General features: G+C 43.9%; 2 protein-coding genes across 3 annotated transcripts in view; both read right to left on the bottom strand.

The window, feature by feature from the left end:
* The window catches only part of SPPL3 (signal peptide peptidase like 3), a 60,804-nt gene extending 52,144 nt beyond the window's left edge, over positions 1-8,660 (bottom strand). Inside the window, exon 1 of one of the 2 annotated variants that reach the window (XM_040605049.1) lies at positions 8,219-8,660. In XM_040605049.1, the coding sequence (XP_040460983.1) occupies positions 8,219-8,241 (23 nt within the window). In that variant the 5' untranslated portion in view covers positions 8,242-8,660. The remainder of the gene's footprint in view (positions 1-8,218) is intronic. The other variant, XM_040605056.1, reaches the window with a different exon arrangement.
* A 593-nt stretch (positions 8,661-9,253) lies between these two features.
* Positions 9,254-14,527, bottom strand: part of C1H12orf43 (chromosome 1 C12orf43 homolog) — a 28,920-nt gene continuing 23,646 nt past the window's right edge. Inside the window, exon 8 of the mRNA XM_040605069.1 lies at positions 9,254-14,184. The gene's annotated coding sequence lies outside the window, so the exon portion shown is untranslated. The remainder of the gene's footprint in view (positions 14,185-14,527) is intronic.

The raw sequence follows: 14,527 nt of genomic DNA, 5'->3' as shown, positions 1-14,527 counted from the left end.
CCGAGGATATACACTCACCACTAGCTTAAACTGCGTGGAGAAACCCCCCACAAAATTATGTGTGCACTACTGCTGTAAAGACAGGTGCATCAAATTTACATGCAGAGACCACTTGGTCTTTTTGTACCACCTGAAACTAGGCTGCACCATGAATCCACCTGTACAGTGCTTTTGCTGTTCTAGTGTGAAGTTGCTATTTGCAGTACTACCGACAGGAGAAAATGGTGTAAGCAATGAGTTCCCAAACTTCTGTGATTCGGTGGAACATTATAAATTTTTAACATTTCTACTGATCTCTGTAAACTTCTGACAAAATTATAAAGTTATTTAAAATTATTTATCACTGGAAATTTACTAGAAATTATCTTCTGGCTATTTATCAGATGAACAAAAGGAATTTTTAAAAGATACCTCCGTTCAAAAACAGCAGAGTCTATGGGAATGAAGAAGTAAATTTGGGCTTTTGAGACAGAAAGCAGCAAGCAGAAAAGCACTGGCCAGGTAGAACTAATCAGTAATACCAGAGGACTGGGGGGTGCCCAGCTTTAAAAGCCACTTCAGGCTGCACAGCACATTTTTTCCCTTTAGCAGCTAGACTGAAGAATAATCTACATTCAAGCCTATCCCTGCAGGTAAGCTTGCCAACTCATGCCTGAAGTTAAAGATTGTGTGTGTGAACAGAGGGTGGAACCCCCTGGGTCTCCTCCTGCTTCCCTCACACCACCTCTTGCTGGAGACGCCTGCACAAATGCAACTAAGGCGTAAAAACGGAAAAGAAACATTTCACAGCCTTCAGCTACATACCCATGCTGCACGGGAAAATACTTTCTTGGGTCAAAAGCCTATGAGCGAGCTACAGGAACATCCAAACCTGACAGACACAGAAGAAAACATTGTTTTCAAAAGGAAGGAGAGAAGAAATGAGAGTCAAACACTATCATTTTCCGTTCAGATACCACTGGTGAGGGAAAATGCTACGATATATAAACTGTCAGATATGAGTATATCTCTCCAACTTCTATGTGGGCAACTTCAGTTATAAGGGGGACATCTTAAGCACAAAATTAAGCAATAGAGAATAATTTCTTTAGCGTGGTCTCCTCTACTTCAGGACAATGGCTGTGATAATTTTGAAGAACCTCTGTTCTGACATCCTGAAAAAAAGAGCCACTCCATCCTTAAACCCTGTCCCCACAAAAGCAAAGTATAAGTATAGTCTCATTTAATACATTTATTATTTTGAATCCTTGTTGTCACAGGATATTAAAAATGTTCTTGTTTAATTGATTAGTTATCGGTTAGAAAGTATCTTTCCAAAAAGCCAGCAGAACATGCTGACTTTCTGACAGCCCTGTCTATACCATGCCACTTGGTGTGGCATACAAATATGGACGCTATCCAAGGGAATTTGGGACCTCAAGCTTAGACCAGGCCCTAAAAAAAATACTCAACAGAATCTAATAATGAAGATGACAGCACAACAGTTACACAATTAATCAGTTCCAGGATAATGTCATCATGGTGGTTCTGGTGAACAAAGAGACACTTAATGTATTATCATGAGAGCAGAGTTTCTGTAAGGATGGCACTTAAGAGGAGAACCCTGGTCTGGCAGATCAGAGTATTTCAAGCACAGACACCACTTGTAAAAGATGTAGGAGAAAAGATCAACATCAGCATCCTTGAAAGAATTAAGAGACAGAGAAAGGGGATCAGCAAGTGTTGCAATGACACATATGCCCCATTAATCTTATTAAATCATCACCTTTCAAAGTCAGTTTGATTGCCTGGATCCAGTTCAGCTAGCACACTAGCTTGTGTTTCACTCCACTTCTCTCAACCCACATAACTGGCTGAATCATTTCAAATTTTAATCTTAGTCAGTTACACTAAAGCAATGTAGCACCGAAAAGAAAATGTCCACAAAGATCTTTTTCTACCAATTCCAGCCTTGGTTCTTCCTGGAACCTTTAACCAGACATCACAAAAATTAAATCAGACTGTTTGACCAAATGGCATGTGTCAATTATTTGCTTTTAGAGTATATTATCATGCTTAGAGTCACCATCAAAATGTCAAAGGGCAATAAAGATGGTGGCACTTAATGCCAGAGATGTTGATACATCACATCACCAAAATAACAAATTAAAATAGATGAGATACTAAAAAAGAGCAGATTCCATTCTGCTCTTCCAAATTCTAGGAAATCAAAATCACTGCATTTTAAAAATCATGATATGTATCCCAAAGTACTTCTTGTAGGAAGGTTTCATAAGTATAATGGGTTTGGCCTTCTACTTCAGTGACAAGTGATTATTGACAGAAATTTCAGCAACTGTATTGCGTATTTAAAAAACTGTAGTACCCCTCAAAACACAACCAACCTCAGAAGAACTTAATATGCTCATTTAATTTGGCCTGTCCAGTGGTCCCTACACAATTCCTCAAATTCCAACAGCATCGGATTGCTTAAATCATGCCATAATCCCAAAGTGCCCAAAACAAGCAATTACTTCATTGGATCACACCCTTCCACAGAAGAAAGAGATGCTCTCAGGTTGATCAAACCCGATACAAACCACAAGGAAAGGCAGCGATAATCGTAGACACACATCCCTAACAGCTCACTTACTTAGGACATGGGAAATCACATCCAGGTTGTCTTCTGTTTGTGCGAATTCAACCTTTCATCTCTAGAAAAGCAGCCTGAAGTACCCCACAGATCACAGCCCCTTCAGTCTTCCAAACTAATTTTTCAACAAGGCAGGCAGCAGATTCCAGGTCCCCACTAATCCCAAATTAGTATGTTGATCATTAAGGCAGAAAGGCATGCCTGCCTCCTGGCCTAGCAAATATTTACAGTATTCTATATGAAGTGAAACCAATTAAAACAGACACACAAAGCTCGGCCTCCAAGTAACACATAGTTTGGTGATGAGAGCACTCCCCTGGAAGGTGAGAGATGCAAGGTCAGAAACCCTGGGGGATGGAACTGATCTCCTAGATCCTACCCAAGTTCTCTAATCACTGAATAAAAAGCAAGGAACCATTAACTTCTGCTGCCATAATATCCTGAAAAGGCTAAAGGCAGAACTGAAAAAAATCTTAATTAGAAGAGGTACAGCACACCAGCACCAAGAAAACAGCAATTTATATTCTTCACTTCAAATTTTTTAAAAAGAGTTATCAACATATTAGTAAACACAGTTTTTGCATTGAAGCGCGAAATTTTTTCCTTTTGCCAGAGTCATTATATATATGTACATTCAAGTAACTGTAAACTTCAACTAATCCCATGCTCTTTGCCTTATTTGTCTTTCAGTCCAGTGCTGTAGACAGAGTCCCTGCCTAATGACACACAGTCTGAGACACAAAAAGTCTGAGCAAAAGCTAGAGGGAGGATAACAAATAAGTCAAGCGAGACTGGTACTGAAAGACAAGCATATTAACTATAAACCTGATATTCTCAATTTTGCTGAGATTTAAATCATTTTTCTGATGCCAGATACTCGTGCATATTGATACAACGACATCCCTGTCCTCAGGAGGCTTCTAACAATCGTTAAAATGGAATGTGGCCGGTAATTTCAGTTCCTGAAAAATCTAAGATTAAAGGCCGAACTCCGTGTTTGTATGCCAAGCTTTCACGACAGATTTTAGACAGTGCGCACAAGAATTTTACCTATATGCTTTGCAACCTGTCACCCAAAAAGTGCAATACTTTAAAAGTTGAGGTGAATGATTTGTTTTAGTTCTGTTGCAAACTGCCTCACATCCTCAAAACTCCTTAATTAGTCAGTTAAGGTCCCTCAACCTGAACTGAGCAAGCAAGTGAAAAATCTTTAATGCAAAGAATTATTTTACTAGTACTTGACAAGTTCTGACAACGAGCTATAGCTCCCCTTACTCCCTGCCCTCCCACATACACATCTAATCCAGCCAAATAAGACTTAAAAGCACTACCTCAGTCTTCTGGAAGAGATTGTATTTTAATTCATGGCAGCAGCAGGTTAAATGCTTCAATGCAATGAAAGCAAATTGTCAGACCTCTGAATCTAGAAAGACTTTTAACACGAACTGATTTGAATTCTCTCAGGCGCAAAGACGGCACTGTACATTTACACTTATTCCAAACCCCAGTAGCTTTATTGATTATTCTGACACATCATTAGACTTAATTTCCACGCCCTTTGCATTACATAGAAAAGTTTCTAAATATATCACCATTTCACTCATCAAACATTTGATGGCTAATACCACCGATTAAAACATTTAAGAGGGAGTTGAGTTGTTTGTAAGATTAGTGACTCAATACAGTGGCTTCTATTTTGTTCCTAGCTTACCCTCCCAGCATATCTCCTAATCACCACCCTGACAGGACACGCACACATCGCAATTCGTATTACTCTTATACAACCCTCTGGGAAAGAAAAAATTAAAAATACATTTGGTTTTGGGTAGAAATCTCCTTCTCTCTTCACATATGAAGGAAGCTGTGAAAATCTTTTGTGCATTCAAAGGGCAAGAAAAGAACAAAGCAATCTCTATTGCCAGACTGGGCAACAGTAAAAAGGGAGGGGGTATTACATCAGGCCTTGAAAAACACTGAACACCTACTAACTGAAGATAAAAAGATATGCATGCTGCTGTGCTCTCCAAATAGGATCCAGCGCAAAAATCTCACCACAAGGTGCTGGAAGTTAAGGAAAGGCCAAGTATTTCACAAAGTAATGACCGAGGTCCTACCGCTTCCATACTCATCTGTTGTAATACTCCCAACAGCTTGGTGTCTGAAGATAAAATCCTTGGCATTTATTAACCTCTTACTCACATACGTACACATTGGTGATGGTCAAACAGCTCTTCCTGTGTTTACTCCCTCTTCTGTTGTAGCAGAAACTTCTGCCACTACCCAGTCCCATTTCCTTGCTGGAATAGACAGGAAGCAAAGGGAAAATGGGTATTCCACAACCTCTTTCCTCCCCCAATCCATCCCACTTGCAGGATATTAACTTCCGCTCTGTTTTAATCTAGAAAGTCACAAGCAACCTTGCGAGGCAGCAGTTGTGCTCCTCTGGCTTGCAGATTTGAGTAAAAGCAGGATCATACATAGCTCTCATAATTTTCTTCAGTTATTGCAGGTACTGGACAAAGAAAGTTTCTCTACTCACTACTGACATGGATTTTATTGAAACGCCTTTTTTTACAAAAAAAGCCTATCCTTTGAGACAGTATTTCCATCTGGCACCTATCCCACATTTCACATTAAAGTTAGTTTTTCCAGGATGACAGTATTCAGTTTCACCAGCAAAATTCTCAGTAGATCCTCCTTTCAAGGATAACACACCTGTATCTGAAATACTAGGTCAGCAAGACTGTTTAAGACATTTAAAAAGTGCTAAATAAAAGTACAGATGGTATTAAGTGTGGGCATTACTGAAGAAAAAATAAAAGAGGTTGTTGCAAGAAAGAACTCACAAGAATAGTGACAAAAGACAACTTATGCATTTAAAATTATGAAAGGGATGGGGAAAAGCCTAAGTGCCTCCTTCTTAGATCTTAATACAAGAAAGTGTAATCTATTTCATTTGGTAGTGAAAATTATACCACTACCTTAAAATCTCAGATTTATATTTACAAAACAATAAATATAGCAAAATGAGAACTAGTTCTCATCTCTTCAAAACAACATAATTAACAGAGATGTCAATCACTGAGAAAAAGCCCTATTTTGCGTGTTTGACAATGCTAATGTCCAGCAATCACAGCTTGCAAGTACATTTTTTCAAGGTATTTCTAACACTGAGACAATTTCTAACAACCTCTGACAATTAAAAAAAAAAATTAAACTCAAAATAAACCTTTACCTTACTTTATAAAGCTACAGTGACTCTACAATTCATGTTGATAGTTACGCACGAAAAGAGGCGTGATCAAGCCTTACACTCCCAGGCAAAAGGGAAGTACTACTGCAGCCAGGAACCAGTTTACATCTGTACCAAGATAGGTACATGAAAGGATTCTTCTTAATGTCAAGTTATGTATTTTCAGATGTGAAATAAGTTATCTGCACAGCTACACCGAGGAACACGGAAAGCACTCGTTCCGAGAAAGCAGCCTTTGCAACAAAGAAAAAGGCCCAGGTCCAACAAACGCACAGGATGCAATCTGCCAACTTCAAAACTGTACAACTAATTACTGGACACAATTCTGCAGAACTCTTCTGTATAGAAGTACCGGTTTCCTCAGTTGACAGAACCTGCACTTTTTTTCCTAAAAGCACTAAAGCACTAGCCAATCTCATGCTGAGTGGCATTACCATAATTAAACAAATGCAAGATTGTTGCTAGAAGTGTAAGTAATTAAACATGCCTCCACAGAGAAGGGTGCACAAGTTACGGAACAGGACTCCCTAATGTGAAACTGGATTTTTCCTCTTTCTGTAGCTCCCACAACCTCAAAAACACGAGGACACATCAGCGAATACAGACACAAAATCAGTGTTCTGAGACATCAGCTTCATATTCTTGTTTTGTTGCAACCTCAAAACTGTAAGAACTAACTACTGTTCTTGTGATCCACCCAGCAAGCCACGAAGAAGAACTTAAATCCCACTTCAACCCCCTAAAACAGGCAACCTAAAGAAGAGTTAATCCTCCTCCCAGCCTCTATTGAAAACCTTCCCTTCAGAATACTACTAAGGCAAAGACACTTGTTCAAAAAAGCAAGGGAGTTAAAGATCAAAATAACGTACAATTGTAATTTTGCTTCATTTAGTTTTTTTAAAAGAAAGCTGACAAATCCTGGAGTAGTTTATGAATTTATAATTTCATTCTGCAATTAAAACACACTAAGATAATAGTTCACTAAACACATCTAGCTGAACTACATTAAACTGCCTAAATCTGTACAAACATACGTTTACTGTAACAATACGCAGCTAATGTTTTAAGTCAAAGAAGTTGTCTTTTTGCTGTTGTTTTAAAGCAGAGCACTTTAAACCACTGCCTGAATTGAGCTGCTGAAACAAAATAAGAACATGTAAAAAGCAAAAGACCAATACATATATTGGTTCTTGACAGACAAGTGACAGAAGATGGGAGAAGGGGCTGCAAAGTCTCAACATGTGGCAGAAATCCCCCCTGGGTGCCAAGTTTTGCAAAAGTAATGGGAAGGATTTCCAGAACCATTCAGAATAGGAATATTCCTCACATATTCAACCCTTTCTCTGCATTCACAGCACACACCAAGGTCAAAAGCCGAGATTCAACTCCTTTTTAAGAAGGGTATCGTAACTCTCTTCAAAAAATCTAAGAAACAACTGTGGACAGCATTACTGGAATGCGTTTAAAATGCAGTATCACAATTAAACTGCTGCAGCGGTCAGGTCAATAGAGCTGATGCACAGGTGAATTGTCCGTTTTGGTGGTGATCCTTGACAATACAAAAACTTATGAGGAATTATAGGAAGAAACCGAACCCTGTCTCTTTGATCCACTGCCAGCTAGGCCCGAGACAGCGTCAGGACACAGAAAAAAATGCCCTCTCATTTGCTATACTTCACATCTTCCCACAGGAACTGGTCTCTTCCTTCTCATTCTATTTCCTGTACACAGAACAGGCCCATTGTCACCAGGTGAGCACAGACACACGCCACCGACTGACCCGGCAGCCCACCCCGACAGCAACCTCCCCTGGGGCAGGAGGATGCCCTGCAGCCTCCCAGACGCCAGCGCAGGCACTGTCCCTGCTCCAGGCCGGAGGATCGCTGTGTCCCTGCTCCAGCCACGCAGAGTCCCAGCTCAGCAGGACACAGCCGGGACGGAGGGATGACAGCCACGCTACCGCTCGCAGCGATCCTCTCCCACCGCCGGCTGGCAGCGGGGGCCGCTCCCAGCGCCGCCACCCCAGCCCCTCGCTCGCACGGCGTCCCTCCCCCCTTCCCCTGATCCCTCCTACCCAGCCGCGCTCACACCTCAGGCCGCAGCCCCCTTTATGCCCCAGCCCTCCCCCCGCCGCCCGCCACCGGCAGCCCCGCGGCGCCGGCCCCCCGCGCCCCCAGCCCCGCGACGGGGTCCCGCCGACCCCGGGCCGGCCCGGAGGGGCAGGGGGCCGGCTCGGAACACCCCCCGCGGCCAGCCCGGCCCTCGCTGGGGCCACCCCCCCCCACCCCCGCGGCCCGCAGCGCCGGCGCCCGGCCCTCAGCCCCGCGGCTCACCAGGAGTAGGTCTGCTCCGCCATGGCTGCGGCTGGGCGGCCAGCCGGCTGGGCTCTGTGGGGCGGCCGGGCCCCGGGCTCCTCCTCCGCCTCCTCCTCCGCCTCCTCCTCCGCCTCGCAGGCTCCGGGGCTCAGTAGCGGCCCCGCTGCGGCTCCCGGCCCAACATGGCGGCGGCTGTGAGGAGGGAGGGGAGCGAAGGGGGGGTCCCCGCCCGGGCGGGGAGGGGATGGCGGAGAGGGCGATGGTGGTGGCGGGGAGGGCGGAGGCTCAGCAGCCGCGACGCAGGGCCGCGCTGGGGCGCCGGCGGCGGCTGGGCCTCATGGCCGGCGAGGCGGCGGCGGCGGCGGCGAGGGGCGGGGCGGGAGCGGGGAGGCGGCGGCACCGGGCGGCCAAGCCAGGCCGCGCCGCGTCCCCGCGCTCGCGCACGCCGGGGGCGGGGCCGGGCCGGGCGGCGCGCGGGATCACGTGCCCACAACAGCCTCACGTGCCACCGCCGCCGGCCGCGCGCAGGCGTCCTGGGTGAGGGGAGGCGGCGGCGCGCTGGTTGTCGCGCCCGGCCGCGCCGCTCGCCCGGGCTCCGCCGTGGCCCCCGCGGGCGGGCGGGCGGGTTCGCTGCCGCCGCCCCCTGTGCCCGGCGGCTGGAGCGGGCAGCGGGTGGGAGGGACAGCCGGAGCCTGCTCCGCCGGAGAAGCCGATCGCGGGCTGCGGGCGGGCAAGCGCGACTCCCGCGCCGGCCTCTCTTTGCCCGCCCGGCTCCGCGGGGCCGCCGCCGGCAGCGGGGGCAGCACCGGGGCGGGACCGGCCCTTGGAAGCAGCGGGGCCCGGGAGCTCTGCACGCCCAAGGACGAGCTGGAAGCGCTGCGGCGGGGCCTCCTGCAGCGGGGGGGGTGAGGTGGGAGATGCCGGCCTCAGGTAAGGGAGCCCCGTCAGTGCCAACGTTTCAGTCACATCCACTGTGGGCTTCTGCGCAGTGTGGTATCATTGTGCCCTTTTAAACAAAGCAAGTACAATAAAGAGGAGCAAACACGCAATGTGTGTATGTGTATATATATATATTTAAGGAAAGAAAATGACGTTCAAGATACTCTGACCCAATAAAAATCCTACACCTCACGTTACCGGCAGCCCAAGCCCCAGGCAGAGGAGCTGGCAGCAACGGTCTGGCCTTTCTCCCCCCGCTTGCTTCAGTGCTGCTGCCAAACCTTCGGTCCTTGGTTATGTTTCTGCCAAATGCAGAACCAGCACCTCGTCTTCTGTTTCCTCCAGTAGTCCTCACCTCTCTTCCTTCACTGGCAGCAATTTGTGCCGACGGGGCTTTGCGCAGCTCAGGGCAGTTGTTCCAGTCTGGCTGTGCAGCCTCCTTCCTTGGCCCTTTTAGCGTGGGAGGGAGAAGAGCCAGTTTTAACTTACAGCTGGAGGTGATGTAACTGTATTAAATATAAATAGAAGAACAATGCCCAGCTCTGGTGAAAACAGGTGTTTGGTTAAAAAAAAAAAAAAAAAAAAACACCACACCACCAAACCCCACACACTACAGAGAAATTCTATGCCTTAATAAAAGCTTTGCTAAACTCCAAAAAATTAATGGGACATTCTCATTGCACCTACAGAGATGCCAGATGCCTCCAAAATGGCATTTGGAGCCCACTCTAGTTTATTAGTAAATTTAATAAATTATTTCCATTTTGTCCATCTCATTTATATTCTTAAATGGACAAAAACATAGGCAGGTATGTAGGCATGACACAGGACTAAAAGTAAGGAACATCTCATTTCTTCTTGGTTCTCTTACCAATTGCCTGTAATTGTGGGCAGCTCACTTCATCTCTGCTAGCTCAGCTCCTTCGTCAATAAAGGGGAAACAGCAACATGTTGCAGCTGCCTGAAGTTTTTGGGATGCTGCTTAAGGAAGATGCTGTATATGCAATGCAGACTGACTTGGTCTGGGTGGAGGGAATGCCTGGGAGTCTTGTGATTATTAAGATGGTGCTGGACTCTGAAGGCTTCTCCACCCTGCACACCTCTATCTTTCTGCACTGAAAACCAGTGATTTGGGTTGTCACCTCAGCATCCAAACCTGCTGTGATTTTCACCTCCCTCTGGCCTTTGTGGACAGGAACAACCTTAGAGCTCCTGACATAATTGACACTACCCACTTACTAAAATCTGCTCGAGAATTGGATTTACCAACTATGACGTGGAAATAACTCAAAGTACTGTGACTGACTAGCTTACTGGGATCCCTGCTGGCGTCAGTCATGGCAGCTAGGTGTACTGGAAGGATTAGATGGTGAGTAATGCTAACCTGTCCTCTCATCCAGCTCAGGCTGGGCTGTCTTGAAAACCTTCCTCCCCTATTTGACCATACGCCTCTTTGCCCTTCACCCTACACCCCATACATACACAGCACTTGTGCCCGTCTCAGCAGATACAGAAAAGTTTGGCGGATATAATGCAAGGAGAGAGGAGTGAGTCACGCTCAGAATCTTGAGCTGTGGGGTACACAGCCTGGTCAATCTGTTCTAGTGGAAATTCTGGTGTTCCCAGGTACACACAACCCCTGTTAAAAAAATGCTCTAGGTAGGACTTGCACAATGGAGAAGTTCCCTGCCTTGATTCTCCCTCAGCACAGCAGAAAAATCTATAGGAACAATCAGAAAACTGACAAATAATTTGAATCCTCACTCCACTGTGGTGCAACCTCAGTGTCTCTGGGATGCCTGTTTATGCCACCTCTTTTCACTGATTACGATAAAGTAAATGCAAGAGGAAAAAAGAACCTCTCCATCCTTTTGAATCCATGCAGGAAGAGATAAATCAGTGCTTCACCCCTGTCTTGGTACTAAAGAGCCTTTCCTAATTTTTTTTCACTGAGAATAGGATGTAAAACTGATATTGGTATCTATGAAACAATATCCCTGCTTTGTGTCCTTACTGAAATAGCTTCCAATTTCTCAGCCTTGCAAAATTTCCAGCACATTAATTTGGCACAAGTGATTTATACTTGATGAGCAATTAAAGTATAATTTTTTTCAGCTTCTCAGGCTTTGTGACTAGACTACTAAGTGATTTCACAAGCTCGCTCTATCATTACAAGATAGCAGTGGGATGAATTCACAGGAGAAATGTATTCCTCCTTGCAGACCCAGCATCTGCTCTTACTGCAAATTGGAGTGCTGCTTGCATTCCTCAGATAATTTTCTCAGCACCTCGTTTGTACAGTCTTTCTTTGGACCTACAAGAAAGCTTTATTTTGAATTTTAGCAACAGTTTACTCTGACATTACAAAGTCCTTCCAAAATACCAGTTCTGTCTTGAACCTTTGATGTAGACTGATGCATTACTTAAACCAGTCAAGGTATTTCAAAACTAGCAGCAGACAAAAATATTTTCTTTCTTTTTCTATTTGGAAGGGTAGCTCCTAGAGGCAAGTGTGCTGGAGAAAAATCAGATTGAAGTACTGGCTACAAAGAGTCCTCACCTCCAAATTGCTTAAATGTCATTAGATGACATTTAACTAACCATGTCTTGATTCTGCTATAATGGAGGTAGAAAGAGAACCAGAGGAGCTTCATGTTGACACTTCACCTTTCAGGAAAGGACATGGCAGGTATAGTTGTCAATGCTGCTTGGTTTTGGTAGGAACAAATAGCATGGAAATGAGCAGAAAGGAAAGGCAAAAAAAAAAAAAAAATCCAGTTTTGACAGTATAGCTCAGAGCTATGCTAGGCTCTTCTGCTTGTAATTCTTGTGGGGTTCCCCTCGATAAAATTAAAATGTGCACTGACCAGTACGGCGCCACGATTCTCTTCACTACCACCTAGTGGGAAACTCCTTCATTAACTGAACTTCAGAGCTGCCTCTGCTCTCCAGTCTGATCCTCACCCTGAAGATAGAAACAGTGCGTAAGTGAAGGGGGAACAGACAGATAACCTGGAGGAAGGGCGCAGTCCTGTGTCCCCATAGAGGAAGAGGAATGTTGAGAGCGAGCCTGTAATTTAAATCCATGATGCCCTATGGCATTGTCACACCATGCCTTCCAGCCCTGCATCCAGGCCAGTTCTTAATGGTTGTTACACCTTGGCTTCAGTTTCACCAAGACTCCCAAAGTTTAACAAATGTTGTCTTTGGAGATAAAGAGTAAAACATTTGTTCTTCTGAAAGCAACTGAACCCTGCAAACTGCAGTAAGGAGAAACTTGGGAAGTTACTTCTGCATCTCAGTCAAAGGTAGCCTTCCCCCCTTCTTGGCTCTGAACGTTTTGGTGGTTCTGCTTCTGCTTGTACTACTGAAAGTACAGTAGGCGGCAACGCAAAAAATAGCTTTCTTCTCTGTAAAATCACATTTTCGATTATAATCATATATTTACAACAAAGAGTACTCAATTAAAATGTAAATGCATATATATTTGAAACACTAAACCCATGTATTCAAGTGAGTCCTTTCCCGCTGAGATACTTGGGGTTTGTACAAATAGCTGAAATCCAGCCCCATTAAAACAACACATAAATGACAATTATCTCATATTTTTCATGCTTTTGCATACCTTTTGGGACTAAGCTCCCAATGCACAAATAATCATCGGTTTTGGCACTTGCATAGCTTTTTATTCCCCCAACCATAGAAATAAGGGTGAATGTTTATAATAATAGCACTCTCACATTTCAAGGAGGGGATGATGTTAACGTCATTCAGGCCAATAAAGCATGTAGCAGTCTCAGCAGGAGGAATAGTAAAATGGTGAAGAATTATTAAAAGAACCATTTCTCTGTATTTCTTTTCAATGGCAATTTTACAACTGTATTCAGGAAACTATACAGGCTCCCTCTGCTAGCACTTTTATCATAAATATATTTAGGGTTTTTCCTTCTCTGTATGTTTTTTTAAGCCACATTACACTGGCTTTACCCCAGCAAATTACTGTATTTTTCATCATGTGAAATAATGGATATATTGGATATATACACTCAATAATGGATATATTTCAGTAAACGAAAACATCAAAGATAAGAATGCTGGTAATACAAGAAGTCAGGCTTTGGAAGTCTATTCTGCCTTCCATTCCGTTCACAGGACTCTGCTGTCCATTACTTTGGGTTTGCCCTAGTGTAATAAGCAGGATACACACCAGTAAGTCTAAAATAAGAATAATGTTCCTGTTGTATACCCATTTGTATTTTCATGCAGTTGTTCGCAGTGTTAAATAATCCACTTAGTAATTCAACTACTTTATAACATGTAGGGGAGAAGGGATTACATTGGAACAGTTAATCAAGACAAACTATTATTTACCAATAAAACAGAATTCCATTAGAGGAACCCAAGACATCGTTGCCTGGAAGGATATTGGAGAATGCCAGGAACCCAGTTTTGTAAGATAGCTGTCACACAGTGTTACTACACTGTCTGCTACTTCAGGAGAAGAAAAACATTAAAATAAAAAAAAAAAATCATGCCTAGAAGTTGTATTTTAGTTTACGCAGGATAATGCAATGTAGTTGAACGTGTTTAAATAATCTTTATTAAACTCACCATTAAAATAAAATAGAAATCAGACTTCTTGTGATTACTAATGGATAGAGTTCTCCAAACTGATTTGTTAAGGTAACATTGTTCATGAGCTTGTCAAGATGACTTGTTGTTTTGTTAGTTGTCCAGACTCCCACAGTTTAAAATGCACAATATTAACAGACCAAGGGAAAAAGACCTTCAGGATAAAGTGATAGAGAATAGTTACCTCCTCCTCAGTATTTGAAAGGTTTCCATATTCAGCCAAGGATCCTCCACATGGCATCCAGTTGCAGCATTTAGTGAGGTCCTAACATACTAACAGATGTTCATTTCTGTTTTCATAGACTTCAGTGTTCACTGGTCTCAAGACAGGCTGGTTTAAAAGCCTCTGCAGCTGAAGGTCCTCAAGGCAAGCAGAAGCAACAGCAACAGGACTTCCGGGTACATAAGGAATCCTTGAAACCACGCAATACAGATAGATAATTTGTTGCTATGTTTTTTCTTTTTATGGTTTCCACTGACAAATATTGCTGTTCTTTGTCTGAACTTAATGGTTTGTGTCCCGATCTCCCTCCCCACGCATTCAACAGGTATATATACTTCCAGAACACAGATTGGACAATCTTTTAAATAAGAATAATGGTAATATTTTCCATCTTAGTTTAGGTAAAAGAAATCACCATACCAACGACAGAAATGTAACACAGTATGACAGAATCTCCTCTGTCACATATTGCAGGAGCACCACAATCTGTTGTCTCAGTTTGCAAAGTCCTTGAATTATAAGGACATATCATG

This window comes from Falco naumanni, chromosome 1 (genome assembly GCF_017639655.2).
Source record: "Falco naumanni isolate bFalNau1 chromosome 1, bFalNau1.pat, whole genome shotgun sequence".
NCBI classification, from domain to species: domain Eukaryota; kingdom Metazoa; phylum Chordata; class Aves; order Falconiformes; family Falconidae; genus Falco; species Falco naumanni.
This window is presented reverse-complemented; position numbering and strand designations above follow the sequence as displayed.